Here is a 21,588-nt window from a genome sequence, read left to right on the forward strand (position 1 = left end):
CCCCGGTCGTAGCGTGGAGTTGACTAGTTCTGTGGGAATTGTCCGTTTAGCTTTTTGAGGAACTGCCCCAAACTGTTTCCCACAGCACCGTGGTCCTTGTTTTTTAACCAAAAACATACAGACGTGCAGCACTTTCTCTGCAGGTGTTTTAGGACGACAAAATTCTCAACATATTTTGCCTTACAATGTTATCTCTGTATTCCTAAGTCTATGTAAGTCGTTAATAGCTTAGCTTTTGTAATAATTATTGTTACTACAACGATCTCAGCCTCTGTGGTGACGCCCCAGGACGCTGCCCTAAAGACCTGCCCCCCAGGTGTGGTTGGCAGAAGGAGGGCGTGTGGCCCGCTGTGGTTAACGCCCCTGCCCCGCCCGCGCCCATCCCCGCAGGTGATCCGCAGGCACACGCTGGAGGAGAAGCTGCTGTGCCTGGTGCGGCACCGGGCGGGCCACCATTGCCAGAACGCCGTGATCGTCATCCTCATCCTGGCCTGGGAGGGCATCCCCCGCAGCCTGGGGGACACCCTCTACCAGGAGCTCACCGACACCCTCCGGAAGTACGGGAACCCCACCAGCCGGAGATGTGGCCTCAACGACGAGTACGTGGGCAGGGCCGGGCAGCAGGGGAAGGGACTCCGGGCAGCCCTGGGGGAAGCCTTGTTCCATCCAGGGCTCTGTCTGCCCTGCAGAGTGAGGCCTGGGTCGCGACCCACAGGTTGAGAACCGCTGCCTTATGGGGGGGGGTTTCCCCCTTTTTTTTAGATTAAGGTATTTTTACTTACAATAAAATTCGTTCTTTGAGATCCACAGCTTGAAGAGTTTTGACAAATGTTTACGGTCATGTAACCATGACCTTTGTAAATGAAGAAACAGAACAGTTCCGTCGTCCACAAAACCTCCCGGGGCCCCTTTATCGCAGGCCCTTTCCCCACCCCAGCAGCCGACAATCTTGTTTCCTGTGCCTGTGGGTTTGCCTTTTCAAGAACGTTACATAAACGGGTCTGTACCATGGGCAGCCTTCTGCGTCTGTCTTCTTCCCTCAGCGCAGTGTTTCCAAACATCACCTGTGGGTGTAGCTCAGTCCTTTTCACTGCTGCATAGTATTCCACAGCCTGGACGTACCACCATTCGTCTGTCCATTCCCCCAGTGGAGGAGCACGCGGGTTGTTTCTGGGTTTTATTAAGGGTTGAATTGGAATGTCAGCGTGTGTTTAAAGCCCTGTCGGCAGCTGGGCCTGCAGGGGGTAGGAGTGTTCAAACCCCGCGGTTCCCGCCGTTCCCGTCAGTGTGGTCTGTGTTAGAGCTGGTGAGGACATCGGAGTTAAGACACAGTGTAAACCTGTTGGGTGTTTGACTAGACTCTTCCCACCTCCTCAAACGACCCGTGTGCTTCTCCCAACAGCAGGCCCTTAGGAGTGGGAGCAGAGCCGGCTGCAGAGAGGACATTTGGGAAAGGAGTGGAGGGTGGAGAAGGATGTGGGTGCCAGGCCTCAGCAGGGCCTCCCCCAGAGGGAGGAGGAAGATCCTAGAACAACAATAAAACAAGTGTATCCATGCTTAACCCTCGATGTGTGTTGCAGCCGGACCTGTGCTTGCCAAGGCAAAGACCCCAACACCTGCGGTGCCTCCTTCTCCTTCGGCTGCTCCTGGAGCATGTACTTCAACGGCTGCAAATACGCTCGGAGCAAGACCCCTCGCAAGTTCCGCCTCGCAGGGGACAACCCCAAAGAGGTGAGGAGCTCACGGGAGCGGCAGGGCCTCCCGCGTGCCCTGCCCCGTCCCACCTGGTGTCTTTCATTGTCCAGAGGGAAGGAGGGGTGAACACCCCACCACGCAGACGGATGGAGAAAATGAAACTTGCTTTACTTTTTTCACTAACCTTGTCTTGCTGAGAAACAAGGTCGAGTGGGAAATGCGGGGAGAGGGGCAGTGAGTGAAAAATTAGGCTTCTCACTTCAAGTGCTTCAGGCTCTTCCGGTTTAAAACCGTCTCTTTAAAGTAAATATTCCAATTTCTCATCAGAATTTGACCCTTTGAAAGGGTAATTACTTCCCTTCATCCTTCCCAGGACCTCTTTCTGGGTCTGGGAGGTGTCGCAGGAAGAGGGCCTCTGTCCTGGGGCCATTCTCTGGGCAGTGCCGGGCCTCCCGGGGCATCCCTCTTCCCGCCTGGTGGCTGGGAGGACGTCTCCATGCAGCGGCCCGGTTTCCTCCTTACTAGGTGCCGGGCCTGCTCCTCGGGCACCGGGCTGGCGTCCACGTGTACGGCCTCCGGGTCTGAGGCCTCCTTCCCGCCCAGTGACAGCGAGACGAGGGCCTCTGGGCCTCCCCTGCTGGCGTGCTCAGGCCGTGGGAACCGGGGGCACCAGGGCAGGCCACCCACTCGGCCACTGCCCCTCTGTCGCCCATGGGGTGACGGCTGCCTGAGAGGTGGTGGTCACTCAGAGCTCCAAAGGCAGGGACGGTGCAGGCCTGTCGGGGCTCCCTGTTGTTTTCCCTCCAGCGAGGGAGGCAGTCTGGGTCCCTTGGTGGCTTCCAGGCAGCATCCTGACCCCAGCCACGGTGTCCCCGAGCTCTCCCAGCTCCGCGGGCGGGCACTCCCTGGGCACAGTGGTTCTGCCCACAAATGAACGTCTGTGCTCAGACTTCCAGCTCTGCTTTTCTGAAGTCGAAGGAGGCATTTCCGGATTTAGACCCTCTTATTCCTCCCAGGCTGGCTGTTAGGCTGTTGCGTGAGCTGGTCTCATCGTCCGATGAGGCACTGGACTTCTATTTAGGACAGCACCCCCTCTCCCCGAGGCAGCACCTGCAGTTCCTTCAGTGAACGCAGGAGCCCCAAGGCCACCAAGAACTGGGGGTTACCAGGCATGAAAACGCATTGGTTTAGGTCCTCACGGACGCTTCCCCTGTTCCATCAGCTACCATTTCCTGTGCACGTACTAAGTGCTGGGTACTCTGCCAGGCATCTCAGTTAATTCCACGGCGCCCTGATGACCTGGGCACATGACTCCTTACTCCCCAGCCGAGGCACACCGGGGCCCTGTGGCAGGAATGGTAAAGTCAGTGTGGAGGCCCAGGCCTGGGTCTCTCCAGAGCCTAGGAGCCGAGCCGAGCCTCGTGCGGTGCTGGCTGCAGGCCTCTGGTGCTGGCGGCAGCCTCTGGGTGGCAGCCAGGGAGGTGCCCTCGGGGATGGCAGCCATTGGTCTCACTCTTCCATTTCTAAGCCCGTGAACGTGGTCCTCCCTCTTCCTCCTGTTCTCTTCTATGAAAACTCTCCATGCCTTCGCTGGCAACTCTGCGACATCTGCCAGGAGCTCCCACAGCCCTCCTCGCTGTGGAACCTGAAACTTCCTGCCACATGTGGCTGGGGGGCTGCTGTCCGTCGAGGGCATCGCTGTCCGCTGGGACTCTCTCTGACGATGGAAATGTTCTCTGCTGTCCAGTACAGGAGCCACATGAAGCCGTTGGGCGTTTGGGATGTGGCTAGTGCAACAGAGGGACTGAATTTATTTAATTTTAATTAAAATTACCTTCTAGCCCTAGCTGGCTTGGCTCAGTGGATAGAGCGTCGGCCTGTGGACTGAAGGGTCCCGAGTTCGATTCTGGTCGAGGGCACATGCCTGGGTTGCGGGCTTGATCCCCATTGGGGGGCGTGCAGGAGGCAGCTGATCAAAGATTCTCTCTCATCATTGATGTGTCTATCTCTCTCCCTCTCCCTTCCTCTCTGAAATCAATAAAAATATATTTACCTTCTATATCAATAGCCGCAGGTGGCTTGTGGTGCGGGTGTGGAGGATGGAGCTTTGAAATCTGCCCGTGTGCCTGGCTCAGGACGGGCTCTGGGCCTGGCTGGCTGTGGAGTTCCTAGCACAGACCCTGACCACCCTGACCTGTCTGTGATGTGGGGGAGGGACCCACACTCACTGCTCGTGCTTCCACACCACCCCTACCCGAGGGCGTGGGCGCCCGGAAGCAAGCGCCGTCTCTGTGGTCTGAGCAGCGCGGGGCTGGGCAGCAGCTCAGCAGTCAGGACGACCGGCAGCAGCTTTTCCTGCTGAGCTTCCGTGTCTCCGACTTGGCAGGCACGGCCCCAGGCCCCTCGCAGAGGGCGGACCTTGCTTCCCGTCCTCCCCGGGGAAGCCAGTGGTGGTTCGGGGGCGCGGGCTGGCGCCCAGCGCAGGGCGGGCTGCTCTACACGTGTGGTGCCCTTCTCCCCACAGGAAGAAGTGCTGCGGAAGAGCTTCCAGGACCTGGCCACCGAAGTCGCTCCCCTGTACAAGCGGCTGGCCCCCCAGGCCTACCAGAACCAGGTACAATCCTGGGCCTTTCTCCGCCCGCGTGTCACCCACAGCTCTGCCCAGCTCCCTGGGGTAGGGGCCTGGGGTGAGCTCTCTGTGCTCCTCGCAGGGAAGGCCCAGCCAGAGGTGGAGGGGGGATGCGGTTCTTTGATAAGGCCCCCTTCCCCCACCACACTGACTGCATCCCAGACCGTCTCTCCTGCATCCTGGTCTTATCCCCCTCCACCGCCTCCGGTCTGGTGTCTGCTGGTGAGGCTGGTTTCTCTCACCCACACCGCACCTCTCACCTAGGGTGTGGAGCGCTCACAAGCAGGGACCGATGTTATGTGTTTCGAGGGGCACGGAGAGTGCCCCCCAGGCCTGGTGAGGGATCCTTGAGGTAGCCCAGGAGAAGAATTCCTTCAGGGGCCTCGGCCAGAAACCCGCCGTCCTGCAGCCCAGAGGCGAGGCGACTGAGAGCCTTCCCCTCCCTTCCCCAACACCTGGCCGACCCAGGTCCACAATCCGGGCCGCTCACCGCTGGTCACCTGACAACTCTCCTTGGCCATCCACACAGGTGACCAATGAGGAAATAGCAATCGACTGCCGCCTGGGGCTGAAGGAAGGGCGGCCCTTCTCGGGGGTCACGGCCTGCATGGACTTCTGTGCCCACGCCCACAAGGACCAGCACAACCTGTACAACGGCTGCACGGTGGTAAGGAAGCCCGTCCCCCGGCCCATCCTGGGGGGCGGCCGCCCGGTCTCTGCAGGCAGGTGGGCTCACGGAGGGAGGGACCGAGAGAGATTCTCAGACTCTGGGACTGCCCTCCAGACGGCCTGCTCCTGCCCAGCTTCTGAGAAAACCCTCACCAGGTGCGTCAGATGCACGGACAGGGCTTGCCTTGTTTTCCTTGATCAGGTGGATGCTACAGAATGCAGCCCCTCGGGCACCTGGAGTGTGCACACGCACGCGCACGCACGCACACACACACACACACACACACACACACACACCAGTTAGCTAACGTGTAGTTCCAGGTCTCTGTGAACACTGGGACTGAAATCCAAACACCCTCTCAATTCATTCATTGTGCAAATGCTAACTGTGCCCAGGTACGGCTCTCAAGCCAGGAATAAAATGCACAGTCCCTCCCAAGTATGTGACGTGTTGTCCGGTAGCGATGAAGACTGTGAGGAAAAGATGCAGGCGGCTGTGGGATGAAGTGATAGGTGATATTTTAGAGGCAGAGAGGCCTCCCTGAGGAGGGGCACCTGAGCTGAGACGTGAATGAAGCCAGAGTCAGGAGCTGGACGTCTGGGGGTGGCGTGCTCTGGACAGAAGGGCCAGCACAGGCAAAGGCTCGGGGAAGTGAGGGAGCAGGGCTGGCAGGGACCAGGGCCGTGGGTTGTGCTCTCAGTGTGATGGGAAGTCCCTGGAGGACTCTTCAGCTGGGTGGTAAGATCTCATTCATAAAGTTAGACACATGTTCTTGCTTCTGCGGATGGAGAATAAAGTAGGTGGAATTGGGGAGGCCAGGGGGGGAGAGAATCAGGAAGGCCATGTGGGAGGCGGGGACAGTTATCTAGGCCAGAGTTGACAGGGCTTGGGCAGGAGTGAGGGTCAGGGGGTGGCAGGTAACTGGACAGATTTGGGGTGGTTTTGAAGATACAGCTGAGAGGATTTGCTTTGGAAAAGAGAGAAGACTAGAGGTCCACCCTAAGGTTTTTAGCGTGAGCAGCTGGGTGAGTGTTGGTATTATTTACTGAGATACAGAATAATGGGGAAGACCAGTTTTGGGGTGAAAAATCAAGAATTCTGTTTTGAGATGCCTGCTAGATAGATGTCTGGGTGGGGATGTGGAATAGGCAGGGGAGAGGAAGGCGAGAAATGAACTTGGGACGGGACAGCATGTCATTCACGGTTGGACCCACGAGGCCAGATGCAGCCAACAGGAGAGTGAGTGCAGAGAGGAGGTTAGGGCTGGCGTGGGAAGCAGGGCTGGAGGTCAGTCCAACCCAGAACGTGTGAGGCCAGCTCTCTTCTCTGCGTCTTAACTAGGATCTGGGCAGACGGGGCTCCCGGGGGCTGAGATAGAGGCAAGGGCACCAGTATATTCATCGAACGGGGGGCTCCCAGAGTCAGGAGTAGCTTGTGTCCCCATGGAGATTGAGGACCCCACTAGGATGTCATTTCTCCACCTTGTCTTCCTTCTCCATGGCCAAGGCTGAGAAGCAAGGTGGGCCAGGCTCCTGTCTAGACTCTCTGGTGAGGGGTTCTAGCTGAAATAGTGAGAAAGGGAGGGCCCTCCAGGGTTAGGAGAGGGGCGGGAAGAGGCCGGGCATCAGGAGCAAGGAGCACAGAACTTCTAGAGTTTAGAGTGAAAAGAAGTAAACTTTCCCCAAAATGAATAATGTATTTTACTAATTAACAATTATGCATTGCAAAAAAAAAATTTAAATAACAAGAAAGGCCCTGGCTGGTTTGCTTAGTGGTTAGAGCAGTGATGGCGAACCTTTTGAGCTCGGCGTGTCAGCATTTTGAAAAACCCTAACTTTGGTGCCGTGTCACATATAGAAATTTTTTTATCTTTGCAACCATAGTAAAACAAAGATTTATATTTTTGATATTTATTTTATATATTTAAATGCCATTAACAAAGAAAAATCAACCAAAAAAATGAGTTCACGTGTCACTTCTGACACGCGTGTCATAGAGTGTTGGCACATGGACCGAAGGGTTGCTGGTTCGATTCCCAGTCAAGGGCATGTGCCTCAGTTGTGGGTTTGATCCCTGGCCCCGGTTTGGGCACATGTGGGAGGCAACCAATGGATGTGTCTCTCTCACATCGATGTTTCTCTTTCTCCTCCCTCCCTCCTCCTCCTCCCTCCCCTTCCTCCTTCCCTTCCATTTTCTCTGGAAATCAATGGAAAAAGTTTCCTTGGGTGAGGATTTTAAAAATCAATAACATTAAGAAAGTATAAATAAAGTAAAAATTGCCTGAAATCCCATAGAGATAACCAGTGTTAGCATCTTGATGACGATTCATTCAGACACCTGAATGATGGCTCAGTTGGTTGGAGCCTCATCCCATACACCAAAGGGTTGCAGGTTCGATTCCCAGTTGGGGCATATACGGGAGACAGCCAATTGATGTTTCTCTCTCACATCAATGTTTCTCCCCCCTACCCTCACCCCTCTCTCTCAAATCAATAAAAACATATCCTCTGGTGAGGATTTTTTTTTAATACATAAAATAAGGAAAGATAGTCAACACAAGAAGAGAGTAAAGCTCCCACCTGCAGCCATGATGCCCTAGAGGAAGGTTAGCTCTGCTGGGGGGGCAGGGAGCTGTGAAGGAGGAGCCCCTGAGGAGATGGGCGAGGTTGTCAGCTAAACCTGCTCCTACAAAAGTGGAAATGAAGACAAAAAAGGCAACAGGAGAGGATAAATCTGCAGGCGAAAAAGTGCAAACAAAGGGGAAATGGGCCCAAGTGACTGACTAGGAACCTAAACAGAGAAACCAAAAGTGAGGAGAGTCTAGCCTCGGACGAAGCTGGAGAAAGAAATCCGATCAGTATCGTATCTACCCTGTCTCATCAGTGGTCCCTGCCTCCCTTCTTGTACAATCCAGAGGAATATTTTCATCAACTCTTTTGTAAATGCAAGTTTAGTAGCTCTAGAAACACTTTTTAAAAGGAGGGGATTCCACCTCGTCCCATTTCTTTCTTTCTTTTTTTTTTAGTATAAATACTTAAAAAAAATTTTTTTTTTACTTTTTATTTATTTCATTTTTAATCCTCATCCAAGGATATTTTTTCATTGATTTTTTGAGAAAGTGGAAGACAGAGGGAAAGACCGAAATATCACTGTGAGAGAAACTCATTGATTGGTTGCCCCCTGCACTCGGCCTTACCAGGGCCCAGGCCAGGGAGGAGTCTACAACAGTGTATGTGCCCTTGGCTGGAATCGAACCCAGGACCCTTCAATCCACAGGCCGAAGCTCTGAGCCAATCCGGCTAGGGCAATACTTTTTTTTTAAAGAGGTGAAACCATTTGCTGGTTGTTGATTTTATGGTACAACCAGAAAATAGTGGGATATTGAATATGAGAGGCTTGATTGTCTTGGGTGTCCATTTAACATTTTATAGATGAGGGTAGTGTTATGTCCTATAACACAAATGGCAATTTTGAGTCAGTCCTGCATTTAACATGTCTTGACATTTTAAGTTACTTCTTTTCCCAGGTTTTTAGTAGAATTGTTTCCTAAAGAAAACCGCTCCTTGACCTTGGGTCTGTCCGAATATTGTGCGTCTGTAACCTCTTTGGTGTGGTAGTCCCATCTCCCTAGTAACTTTGTTGGTGTGCTGTGAAAAATTGAAAACTTGATTATGTAGCATATGTGACATTAAATTGTGAATTAGTGGGACTTTGATGCAATAGCATATCGACATTTGAAGGTATTGGTGCTTGATACTCTCTGTTAAGGATAATTGGCCTCCAAATTTTAAGCTGGAAAGTCAGTAGGATAACTGTTTCGAAAAGAATCACAACCACATGTCTTTTTAGGTTTTTGGTACGTACTCGAGAATTGTGTACAAATTGAAATGTCTGGGTACTTATCCTCAAAACAACCAATAAAATCTTAATTATGAAAGGGAAAAAAGAGCAGAGAGTAAACTTGGGGGTAAATCAAACTTTGTTAGTAATCAGAAATGCAAATCCATGAGATACATTTTGATAATGAGCAAAACGTTTTGATAACAAAATTCTTGGCAAAAGTATAGGAATCTCAAAACTCACAATCTACCAATCTGGGTTAAATACTGATGATAATTATTGTGGAGGGTAGTTTAGCAGTATGTGGCAGCTCTACTTCACAGTGTTTGTTCTGAAGAATTACATATGTTCAAAATTTAGCCAAAAAAGAAGGTATTGTTTATGATAGGGAAAAATTGGAAACAAGTTTAAATGGTAAGGAAGGATTCACTAAATAAATTAATGCATTGATACAGTAGAACCAGCTCCTAAATCATATTGAAGGAGAATATTTCATGCATGAGAAAATATTCATACTATATTTTTTATTTTTTAAAATATATTTTTATTGATTTCAGATAGGAAGGGAGAGGGAGGAGAGAGAGAAACATCAATGATGAGAGAGAATCATTGACTGGCTGCCTCCTGCACACCCCCTACTGGGGATGGAGCCTGCAGCCAGAGCATGTGCCTTGACCAGGAACCATGACCTCCTCCTGGTTCATAGATCAATGCTTAACCACTGAGAACACCAGCTGGGCTATACTATTTTTTTTTTAAATGAAATTATTATAGCACTGCGTGCAGAACATGATCCTATTACCAGAAGGTGAGTGTGCGCATGCATATATGACCAGAGTTTACAGCAATTACTTTGGGGCAGTGGGATTATGGAAAAAGCTTTTATTTCCTTTTTGCTGGCATGGGTTTCTACAACAAGCGTATGTAGTTTTTAATAAAAAGGAAAAGTATTTTAAGAGCAAAAGGAGGCCATGTGTTCAGAGAAAGAAGGATAATGAGGCTGCGAGATGTAGCACAAGGGCAGTAATGCAGGTCGGGAGGGCAAGGTAGGCCTCCCAGCTCTGACCCCGCAGCCCTGACCCGGACCCTGCTGGCCATGTGACCCCAGGCCAATCATCTCATCCCCTCTCAGCGTCATTCAGATCACATGAGAGAGTGTGAATGGACATGCTTTGAAAGCTCTAGAGCAGCGGTCGCCCTCCTTTCGGACATCACGGACCACCAGTGGACCATCTGCGGACTACCGGTTGGCGACCGCTGCTCTAGTGCAGTGGTTCTCAACCTTCTGGCCCTTTAAGTACAGCTCCTCATGTTGTGACCCAACCATAAAATTATTTTCATTGCTACTTCATAACTGTAATGTTGCTACTGTTATGAATCATCATGTAAATATCTGATATACTGGATGGTCTTAGGCGACCCCTGTGAAAGGGTCATTCGACCACCAAAGGGGTCGCGGCCCACAGGTTGAGAACCGCTGCCCTAGAGCATGCTGTTACTCTGTGAGCCCAGGCAGATGTGATGCCGTTACTCTGTGAGCCCAGACAGATGTGATGCCGTTACTCTGTGAGCCCAGACAGATGTGCTTTGTGGGCAGGCCTCGAGGTAACGGGGAGCGTTAGGGCCGAGTGGCTGCCTGGCGATGGGGCCTCGTGGAGAAGGGGTGTCACCAGTGGGGCATGCTCAGCCCCTTTGCCCCGTGCTGGGCTCCTCCAACTCTGTGTCCTCCCTCCCTCTGCTGGGGCAGGTCTGCACCCTGACCAAGGAGGACAATCGCTGCGTGGGCAGGATCCCCGAGGACGAGCAGCTGCACGTGCTGCCCCTGTACAAGATGGCCACCACGGATGAGTTTGGCAGCGAGGAGAACCAGAACGCCAAGGTGGGCAGCGGGGCCATCCAGGTGCTCACCGCCTTCCCCCGCGAGGTCCGCCGCCTGCCGGAACCCGCCAAGTCTTGCCGCCAGCGGCAGCTGGAAGCCAGGAAGGCGGCAGCTGAGAAGAAGAAGATTCAGAAGGAGAAGCTGAGCACCCCGGAGAAGATCAAGCAGGAGGCCCTGGAGCTGGCCGGCATCTCCACGGACCCAGGTGTGTGGGGCGCGGGCACCCACCGGGGCGGCAGGGCTGCTGTTGGGTGGTGGACCTGGACGGCTCCCTCACTGCCCCCTTCCTGCCTCAAGATAGAACTGCAGACAGAGAAGTCCTGGCAGCCCTCTCTGCCACCTGGACCACCCCATTATCTTAATTTTGTCAGGGTGGTAGCCACAGCAGCCCCAGGACGCCATACCTGGTAGGAGATACCTAGGGAGCAAGTGCAAGGAGGTCGTCTTACCCTCCGAGAGGAGTGGGTTCCCCTCCAGCTTGCTGGCTCCCTCGCTGAGAGTCTGGAGGGGACCACGGCTTCAGGCACGTGGGCTGCAGTGGGGGCAGCAGGTGGACCAGCCCTCCCGCCTCCCGGCCCTTGTCCCTGCCGTGGCCTGCACGAGAGGAGGTGCTTCAGGGAGGACTGGGTAGTTCGCCGGGTGGGGAGCAGGAAGTGAAGCAGAGCGGGCCGTGGGCTCTGTGAGCCGCTTCTCCCACGGCTTCCGAGGGTCTGGGGGCCATGCTGAGCGGCACCCAGAGCAAGGCCAGCCTCACCCGTCCGGCCTGACCTGCAGCAGGAACCTCTGCGGGAGGGGGGATTCCACCCCACCCCGCCCAGGGCTCTGCGGCAGTGGTCCTAGTCACGGGTGGGCAAACTTTTTGACTCGAGGGCCACAATGGGTTCTTAAACTGGACTGGAGGGTTGGAACAAAAGCATGGATGGAGTGTTTGTGTGAACTAATATAAATTCAAAGTAAACATCATTACATAAAAGGGTACGGTCTTTTTTTTTTTTTTAGTTTTATTCATTTCAAACGGGCCGGATCCGGCCCGCGGGCCATAGTTTGTCCATGGCTGGTCTAGCTGCTCCTCTCAGTCTTGCCTCCCGTTCTCCCCAGGCCTGTCTCTGAAGGGTGGGTTGTCCCAGCAGAGCCTGAAGCCCTCGCTCAAGGTGGAGCCGCAGAACCATTTCAGCTCCTTCAAGTACAGCAGCAACACGGTGGTGGAGAGCTACTCGGTGCTGGGCAACTGCCGGCCGTCCGACCCCTACAGCATGAGCAGCGTGTACTCCTACCACTCCTACTATGCACAGCCCAGCCTGGCCTCCGTCAACGGCTTCCACTCCAAGTACGCGCTCCCGTCGTTCGGCTACTACGGCTTCCCGTCCAGCAACCCCGTCTTCCCCTCCCAGTTCCTGGGGCCTGGCACCTGGGGGCACAGTGGCAGCAACTGCAGTTTCGAGAAGAAGCCAGACCTCCACGCTCTGCACAACAGCCTGAGCCCGGCCTACGGCGGTGCTGAGTTTGCCGAGCTGCCCGGCCAGGCTGTTCCCGCGGACACCCACCACCCCACTCCTCACCACCAGCAGCCTGCTTATCCAGGCCCCAAGGAGTACCTGCTTCCCAAGGCCCCCCAGCTCCACCCGGCGTCGAGGGACCCCTCTCCCTTTGCACAGAGCTCCAACTGCTACAACAGATCCATCAAGCAAGAGCCAGTAGACCCGCTGGTCCCGGCCGACTCCGTACCCAGAGACCCTGGTAAGATGGGCAAAACCCCTTTGCCCGAGGCATCTCAGAATGGCGGGCCCAACCACCTGTGGGGACAGTACTCAGGAGGCCCAAGCGTGTCCCCCAAGAGGACTAACAGCGTGGGTGGCAGCTGGGGCGTGTTCCCTCCCGGGGAGAGCCCTGCCGTCGTCCCCGAGAAGCTCAGTTCCTTCGGGGCTGGCTGCCTGGCTTCTTCTCACTTCCCGGAGGGCCAGTGGGGGCTGTTCCCGGGGGAGGGGCAGCAGCTCGCCCCCCAGCCCGGAGGACGTCTGCGAGGCAAACCGTGGAGCCCCTGCAAGTTTGGGAACAACACGTCAGCCTTGGCTGGGCCCAGCCTGACTGAGAAGCCATGGGGAGTGGGGGCAGGGGACTTCAACTCTGCCCTGAAAGGCGGTCCTGGGTTCCAAGACAAGCTGTGGAGCCCCCTGAAAGGGGAGGAGGGCCGGATCCCCACCCCGGGGGCCGGCCCGCTGGACAAGGCCTGGCCGTCCTTCGGTGTGCCCCTGGGCTCCAGCGAGAAGCTGTTCGGGGCCCTGAAGTCTGAGGAGAAGCTGTGGGACCCCTTCGGCCTGGAGGAGGGGACCGCCGAGGAGCCCCCCAGCAAGGGGGCGGTGAAGGAGGAGAAGGGCCACGCGGAGGAGGACGAGGAGGAGCTATGGTCCGACAGCGAGCACAACTTCCTGGACGAGAACATCGGCGGCGTCGCCGTGGCCCCCGCGCACGGCTCCATCCTCATCGAGTGCGCCCGGCGGGAGCTGCACGCCACCACGCCCCTCAAGAAACCCAACCGCTGCCACCCCACCCGCATCTCGCTGGTCTTCTACCAGCACAAGAACCTCAACCAGCCCAACCACGGGCTGGCCCTCTGGGAGGCCAAGATGAAGCAGCTGGCGGAGAGGGCGCGGGCGCGGCAGGAGGAGGCCGCCCGGCTGGGCCTGGGCCAGCAGGAGGCCAAGCTCTACGGGAAGAAGCGCAAGTGGGGGGGTGCCGTGGTCGCCGAGCCCCAGCATAAGGAGAAGGGGATCGTCCCCACCCGGCAGGCGCTGGCCGTGCCCACAGACTCCGCGGTCACCGTGTCCTCCTACGCCTACACGAAGGTCACTGGTCCCTACAGCCACTGGATCTAGGTGCCCGGGTGCCAGCGTACCTCAGCGTCGGGCCCGGCCCGAGCTGCCTCTGTGGTGCTTTTGCCCTCACACCTGGGGGCGGGTTGGGGGTGCAGAAGTCTTCTTATCTATATATACATATATAGATATGCATATATATGTATTTATGGTCCAAACCTCAGAACTGACCCGCCCCTCCCTCCCCCACCTCCCCAGCACTTTGAAGAAGAAGCTACGGCTGTCGGGTGATTTTTTCGTGATCTTAATATTTATATCTCCACATTGGCTTTCCCCCCCTTATTGGGGGGCTTTTATTTTCTCTTGTTTTTAAAACTCTATCCTTGTATATCACAATAATGGAAAGAAAGTTTATAGTGTCCTTTCACAAAGGAGTAGTTTTAAATTCCATTTAAAATGTGTATTTATTGGATTTTTTAAAAACGACAATAGTAATGGTAAAGGACAGTCAGGAACGGCCAGACACGCTCACTCCTGCCCAGGCTTCTGGGCCCGGCAAGCCTGGCCCCGTGGGAGCCGAGGAGGCTCTCGGCCGCCTGCCCCTCATGAGCCAAGTGCAGAGTGTCTACCCGGTCCGCCCCTCGGACAGACCCGCCTTCCCGCAGGGGAGGGAGCCCTCAGGACGGCTCCCGTCCGCTCCGGGGGGATGGGAGAGTCTGTACAGAAACATCTGGGGTCCCTCTTCCAGGCACCCGCTTGGAGTTGGGGGGCAGGACGGGTGCACCCCAGGCCAGGCACCTGAGCGGCTGGCGGAGGTTCCCCCAGAAACCAGGTTGGAAGTAGACGGCTGCCAGCCCGCTAGTCACCACACTGAATCCTCTCTGTCCGTTACTGACCGCGTCACAGGATGTCACGGTTCCCCAGGCAGCACCTCGCGATGGCGCTGGCCTCAAGGCCCTTCAGGGCCTTTTGCACCAAGTCAACAAGCCAGTGAATAGTCCCCGTCCGAAGCAATGTGTCTTATTGGCAATGTCTAAAAAAGGCCCCCAAGTCCGTGCTGACCCCGAAAAAGGGCTACTGTATCTTTGAAAGCAAGAAGTTGAACCCAAGCTGTGAAAAGCCAGCATTGCCCTGTGTGCGCGGTGCTGAGCCTGGTGCTGTGGTATCTGCTGGGACTTCCTGGGCTCTGGGGGCGGGTCGCATCCTGCGGAGCTCGGAGCTCGGAGCTCGGAGCTCGGCACGCCAGTGTGACAGCAGTGAACGCATCTCTCCTCATTCCTGGATTTTCACGTTGGATAATGGTGCATGCCTCACCCCGAGCCCCCCCCCCCCCCCATGCTATCATTTGGGGAGTGGGCCTACACTTCACGATTTTTAAACGCAAGAGTCAAACGTTTTCAACTGGTAGCTATGATTTTCCTCCCTAATTGGTGCCATTTCTCTATCCAGTCTTTTTCTCCTTTCCTTCCTCCCCTCTCCACCCACTTTAACACCCTCGTTCGAGAAACTTCTGGTGCATTCGTTCAGTTCTTTGAAATGAGAATGTGGTGCTTAATTCCCCCAACGTGGTTGAGAGAGAGGTTGGGCCTGGCAGGTGGAAGCAACATCCGTGGACAGCAATCCCACTTGTTGAGCGTCGGTGTTGCCTGCGGCATTGGCTGCAGCTGTGTCCGTGTGGATACGCGGTGAGCGGGAGGCTCTGTGAGGACCCCGAGGGGAAGGTGGCCGCGCGGTGAGTGGCAGCCGAGCCCCGAGAGAAACAGCCGGTACCCGTTGAGCAGTTTTATTCAGATGTGGGTGTAACAATCAGATGTTGGTGCTAGAGGCAAGTTCCTGAGCTTCCAGGTGCCTTGTGTGAGCGCTGAGAGCCGCCCGCCGGGTTTACGGTCACTGTCCCGGGAGCGCTGGCGGAGGGAGGGCCGCTGTAACGTCCTGAGCATTTATGTGGTCTGGTTTTAACTGTAAATAGTGAAAGATTTTTTTAAGCACTTTTGCCTAGATTTAAACAGCAACTTGAAAAGAAAAAGTATGTTTTAACATGTAATTGTGGGAGAAACTTGTAAATAGTAGCTGAATATTTAACGTGCTTTGTCTATCCTTCACTTTTACCATATTCTGTAAAGTTGCATTTATTTTACAGGACAAAAAAAAATGAAATATTATTGCTTTTGAAATAAATACCCAAGAGCTTATCAGGATTTAGAATTATTCAAAACTCAGATTTATAGGAAAAAAAAAAACCTCTGACCTTCGGTTGGACAAGCGGAAGGAAGCAGAGTGTTGAATGAGCATGCTGATTTTCTAGTTTTGAGGAGACATGGGGTCCTTTAAATGCTATTTTGCTTATCGCATCAGTACTTTTATGCAGGTCTCATTTGACTCCGTGCGTAGGTAGATACGGGGGTGCCTTGAAAACTTCATTTTAAATGATCTTAAGCAAGAAATACAATATTTTACGAAACGTTTTGGAGAATGTGACCGTCTGTGTGGCCCGGGAAAGCCCCGGGTCGGCTGTTGGTTTGGAAGGTCCCGAGTGAACCCAGGTGATTCTGATCCTTGGCATGTGTGAGTCTTCCCGGTGTGTGTTCAATAGACCCTCTCCCTCGCCACCCTTTGGTAGCAAAGCCATTCGCTGAAAAGAGAATCCAGTACAAGCTCAAAGCATGTGATGTCTGTGCCCCACCCCCCCACCCCCGACCCCAGCCCCCAGCTCACACAGCCTTCGGTGCATAAATTTCTAGATGAGCAAACAAAACAGGCTGCGCAGAGGGGAGTCGAGAGGCAGCCTCCATTGGACGTCCCCATCCCCTGAGAAAGGTGTTTCAGAAATTAGGTGGTGCTGTGACCATGCTCAAGCCCATGCTGATTTGTACACACTACATGTATGACCTACCTCAAGTCTCAGTCATTGAAATTAGCATGCTTTAGACGTATATTTAAAAAGGAACTATGCACAGCTCTTTATTCCCCCCGCCCCTGCTGCTGAAGGTTTCTGAAAGAGAAAAATCAAATTTTTATTTTTTACTGGCACTGTCATTTTTTTAAGTCCTAAAGATGATGAACCAGACATTTGTATCATGAAAAGAAAAATAAAGCCATTGCAACTAAAGAACCTAACAGCATGACCAAGTTCTAAGAGTAATGTTATAGCAACAGACAATGATGGAGTCTTCTAGTCACCCCGCCCACCCCCCCCAGTGTGCCCCGTCCACAGACGCCATCCACACGCAGCGCTGACCATGGGTTCCTCTTGTTTTGTTCATTTCCTCCCCCCTCCCTTTTGTGTGCAAGGGACGTGCTTGCAAAGTTCTGTGCTAAGAGATTTTTAACATGAAAATTGCTTCGCGGCAGGTTCTCACAAAATAACTGGTGCTAGCTCAAGAAACCATTATTCAGCCATTGGAAATCTTGACTGAAGGTGTGTCATGGATTTTGAGGTGTTCTGTTTCTGTTGTTGTTGGATTTGGGGTTTTTTTTTGTCAGGGCCTCAGTTTCTGCTTTGCCTTCTCGCCGAGACGACAGTGGCGTGCGTGGAAAGAGGTCATACCTGCCCCTTCTTGGTCCTTCCACCAGCCTCTTTGGGATACCGTCGTGTGCAGAGCAAGGGATCTTTGACGTGCTAGCGCAAGGGAAGAAGTAGCAGAGCTTAACGGTTTTGTACTTAGCAGCAGTAGGTGTGTGAGGGCGGCGGGTGATGAGCAGTCGGTAACCTGATCTCATGGCGCGAAATCCCGCTAAGTGTGACGGTTACCCACCGCCAGATCTCCGACCCAGGCCAAGCCGGTGGAAAATTAGAACGACATCCCTGATGTGCCTCAACCAATCTCTTTCCTTTTGTTACTGAAGTTGTGTTTTATGGACTAGGAAGCGTTTTTATGAATTGAAATAGTCTCAATAAAATGGTGCTATGGTGTTTTAATGTGACTGTCCCTGATCCTGACCTGCTGAGGTGCTATCAAGGTTCTGAAACCACAACCAACCAAAAACGAGGTGGGCTCCAGTCTCGTGGCTTCTTTTCCCCTCCCTATTTTGGTGCTGTCTCCTTAGACCTCTGTTTACCGTGCTACCACCTGCTCTGAGCAGTATTTCTGTTTCGTTTCATGGTTCTTCCCTTGGTGGCCAAACACGGAAAGGCAAGTCGCAAAGGCAGCTCGCTCCCCGACGGCGGAGGGCGGTGGCCTGCCTGGGTGGCTGGTGCTCTAGTTCCAATTCTGTCTTCTCAGGCCTAAAGAGAGAGGAAGGGCTTCGTTTCTTTTTTCTTTCTTTTCTTTTTTTTTCCCCCCAGGAAGGGGACTTGGGTTCTCTGCCTCTTCCAACATGGCAGGCATTCTCATCGCCAAGGACGCAGGTTCTCCCGCAGCCCAGGGTGCCTCGTAGGCCTCTCTCAGAGCCCCCAGGTGCTGTGCACGCCAAGGCGGACCGAGCGTCTCCTTCCTCCCCTGGCGTTGGCCGGGCCGTGGTGGGCAGGGCTCCTTCCTTGGCTCCTCATAGCCTTTGCCCAGTGTTGCTTCTGCCTCTCACCGGTCACCCCTCGTGTTCAGACTGAAGGAAGGAGCTTTCTTTGCTCACTCGACGCCACTGAGGCTGCTTTTTAGTTGGTGCTATTCTAAATTTCCTCTTGGGTCCACAGAAGTTGATGTTTTTTAAAAACTCAACAGGAAGCTCCATTTTGTGTCATCCACTGTCAGTAATTTTTTTTAAATACCTCAAAAACAGGACAGCATGACAGCGTTGGTAACGTAGATTCTGTGAGGGTCCGATACCTGCAGCTTGTCCATTTGGTGATGTGCTTGACCTTGAAGAATCTGGGGTCATTTCATTTTCCATTCTTCAGCAGTTAAAGTGGCAGAGCGCCTAAAGGAAGGAGCACGGTTGGCTTTAGTTCCTTTTCTTCTCCGGTTCTGCTTTTCAGTAAAATGTGAATTCCCTATGCCCATCTCATTGAGCTTTTTCGGTCACCGTTGCCGTCATTTGGAATGACTCCCTCACGCCCTAGTTTGATTCGCCAGCTGCATCGACGGTAGTACACGGCCAATTTCAACATAACCCTGGACCAAAATGAGCACCTTTTGAGGTGCGTGCCCCCAGCATAGGTTATACAGTCCCACACCCACGCCTGCAAAGTTCTTTCCTGCGCGCGAGGCCCTGTCTCCGCGCTCCCGGCCCTTTCTCCCGCACAGCTGCCGGCAAGAGCGAAGCCGTATGCTTCTCCCTGAGTAGAGACCGCAGCACAGACATAATGCAAAGTCTAACATTGCTTTAGCCTAAGAATTAGTGAGTGATTTGGCCTACTTCCTCATTTGCTTCTCTTCTGATATCAGGGATGCTTTGTGTAGCGGTATGATTTGCTCTCTCTCTCTCTCTCCCCTCATCTTGACTACCCATCATTCAGGGATAACTTGTCACTCTTCACATGGGGAATTAAAAAATACTATTTGGCTCATTTGAACATCCAAATTTTCTTGGTCCCAACACTTGTTTTCTTTTCGAGGGGAAAAAGGAGGAGAAAAACAGGAGTGACGTTGTTTCTTTCTCATGTACTCCAGTTTAAAAAGGAACGAGGCCAGGCCCCATTGTGGGCACATACGCGCATTAGATTTCATCTAGAGCCCCTCTAGCTTTTTGGTGTGTTTTATTTCTTCTCTCTTTGAATTCCTGTTTGGTTACTTGGCTTCCAATGGAGGTGAACTTAACAACCATACTTGAATATTCCGTCTTGACTTTGTAACTGTGGCTACTTGAAATGAAGTTTATCTGGGGTTGATGGATGAATGGTAGATTTTTGCAATGTCTCAAGGCAATAGGATGTGTATTATTAAACTGTAGATATTCTTAGTACAGTAAATTTATGCTGATAATTTTATTTTGTATAATTTTTACCTTTTTGTTAATATTTTTCCTCCCACTTTATTGGTTTGCCTCCTGAGCTCCCCCTCCTTACCCTCTCTTCTCCCCCAGTGTTTCAGTAAATTTAATTTAGGGTGCCTAGAAATTGCAAGTATGTATCCTTTTTTTGATTTGTATTTTATTATAATTTACACAAACGTCTGGGTTTGTGAACTGTATTACTCCTGGTATCTTTAAAATATTGTGGGTGTTTTAATAAATTTTATATTTATTTTTTGCACTCAAATTCCGTGTGGGTTCTTCATTTCCCCCCCCTCCCCTCTTGAAGCAGGCCCCGATAGGGGTGTTTACGATAGGGGTGTTTACGGCTCACTCTGATCCCACCCTCAGGCTGTAGATTGGTTGGGGGTGAGAACAGCACCAGGTGTTAGACTGGGGGGATCAGACGGGACCTGGGTTCAGCAACTTCCACACTTGCGTTCTGGCTAAGAAAGAATTCAGAACCAAGACTCAAACAATAAGAAAAAGTTTATTTAGAAAGTCACAGAGAGAGAAGAAGTGGGCGATAGAAGGAATAGGCTCAGGAAGCAAAGGAAGGCCCCTTGGAGCTTAGGAGAGAGAAGGGTGCAGGTGAGCTGCCTGCGGGGAGGGAAGAGGCTCCAGTGAGGAGGGACCTGAGGGGAGGTCCTGGGGGAGGATCAGTAGAATATTCATCAGCTTTCTGGGAGTGTCCTGTCAGGGCATGGTCACCACTGATTGGTCAGTGCCGGGCAGGGCGTCCTAAGGTCAGCAACGGCCCAGCTTGTCTGGTTTTGCAGCTTTTCTGGGCCTGGAGCTGAAATACAACTGAGGCCTAGATGTAGTATTTGAAGCAGGTCAGAACCTCATTGTCCTGGGGGCTTAATGCTTAAACGCTATTCTCTGGCCCCCTTTTTTGTTCCCCCTCCAAGGGGGTGTAACCTGCACGACGAGAAACATGCCAGGGGAGGAGAGGTCAGGGGAGGATCTGAACCGTGCGACCAGCGTGCGACCAGCGACAGGGAAGGTCAGGGGTCTGCACCGCGTGACCAGCGATATGCTGGGGGAGGAACAGTTACCCTGGGGCGGGGTTCTTGTTGTCCCTGTTGCCAGGCACCCGGCTTTCCGCCCTGGTGACTTTCTATACCTGGCCCGTCATCCTTGCTCTGATCTTGTCTCACGGCCTTCCACGGGCTGTAGATGTACAAATGAAGCCTCACGAACAGCAGTGATTGGGCCTGTCCTTGTCCCCGTCTGCCGCCTGCAAAAAGTAATGTTTCAAAGCTGTCCACTGTTAAAACTAGCCATGGCTGGGAAACAGGTTTTTTTTTTTCTTTCTCACGTGTTTCTTTTTGTTTTCCCTTTTCTTTCTTCCTTTTATCATTCAACTTGGAGAGCAACACTCCCCCCGACCCCACCCCCATTCAAGTTGTTCACTTCTGATGTTATGTTTGCTAAAGGGTCCCCGATCGGCTCCAGTCTGAGGGCCTGGACCCCATGGCTAGAAGGGAGGGCCACAGATGGGGCCCAGGTTCTGCTGCCCTTGGGGCAAGGAGCTTTCCCATAGGCCTCGTGCTCGGGGCTACCTCTGTTCATTCAGATTGTCCGTTCTGGTGGCTGGCCCTGAAAAGGGAATTGTCATCAAGGAAAGCAAAAGAGAGAAGGCCACTTGGGAGGGGAGACTGTCCCCTCCTGCTGGAAACATCTGTTTGAAACAGATCCATGTCTCCCAGACCAGCTCCCAGCCGTCCATAAAGACCTCAGCATTCTTTCTAGTTGATGCCAATATCCTGTTAGGCCACTAGACAGGAGAGCGCCTCCCTGAGGGCATGGGGGTGAAAACCCCTCGGGGCGCCAGCTGGCAGGCTGGGAGGCTGTCACCCCCATTTTGTTTCCCTTCCCATAGAACTGCTGGAAGTGCCTGGGCACGCAAGGCTATCCGGGATCCTCACACACGTTTGCGTGTTTTACAAAAGTGGGATCACACTTTCCACGTGACATCTTTGAGTTGAAAGAGCCCTAGTCCTGCCCCCTTCCCCAGCCCCTGTTGTGTTGGCCCCATTCCCAGGGCCTGAAGCGCGTGAGGACCAGGACATTCCTGCTTCTGCAGGGGCTGACTCGCTCCTGGGTCACTATAAATATGCTTTCATCTCTCCTTATACAAACTCCATGTTAGCTATAGAAAAATTAGAGGACTGAA

General features: G+C 53.1%; 1 protein-coding gene across 4 annotated transcripts in view; it reads left to right on the top strand.

Moving 5' to 3' along the window:
- Positions 1 to 19,656, top strand: part of TET3 (tet methylcytosine dioxygenase 3) — a 93,502-nt gene extending 73,846 nt beyond the window's left edge. For all 4 annotated transcript variants that reach the window (XM_070429499.1, XM_070429498.1, XM_070429501.1 and 1 more), the window contains 6 exons: positions 391 to 599; positions 1,581 to 1,731; positions 4,220 to 4,309; positions 4,854 to 4,991; positions 10,582 to 10,918; positions 11,812 to 19,656. In XM_070429499.1, the coding sequence (XP_070285600.1) occupies positions 391 to 599; positions 1,581 to 1,731; positions 4,220 to 4,309; positions 4,854 to 4,991; positions 10,582 to 10,918; positions 11,812 to 13,586 (2,700 nt within the window). In that variant the 3' untranslated portion in view covers positions 13,587 to 19,656. The remainder of the gene's footprint in view (positions 1 to 390; positions 600 to 1,580; positions 1,732 to 4,219; positions 4,310 to 4,853; positions 4,992 to 10,581; positions 10,919 to 11,811) is intronic.
- The last annotated feature ends 1,932 nt before the right edge of the window (positions 19,657 to 21,588 follow it).

Source organism: Myotis yumanensis, unplaced genomic scaffold (assembly GCF_028538775.1).
Source record: "Myotis yumanensis isolate MYYU_CA2020_CCGP unplaced genomic scaffold, mMyoYum1.0.hap1 SCAF_11, whole genome shotgun sequence".
Lineage (NCBI taxonomy): Eukaryota > Metazoa > Chordata > Mammalia > Chiroptera > Vespertilionidae > Myotis > Myotis yumanensis.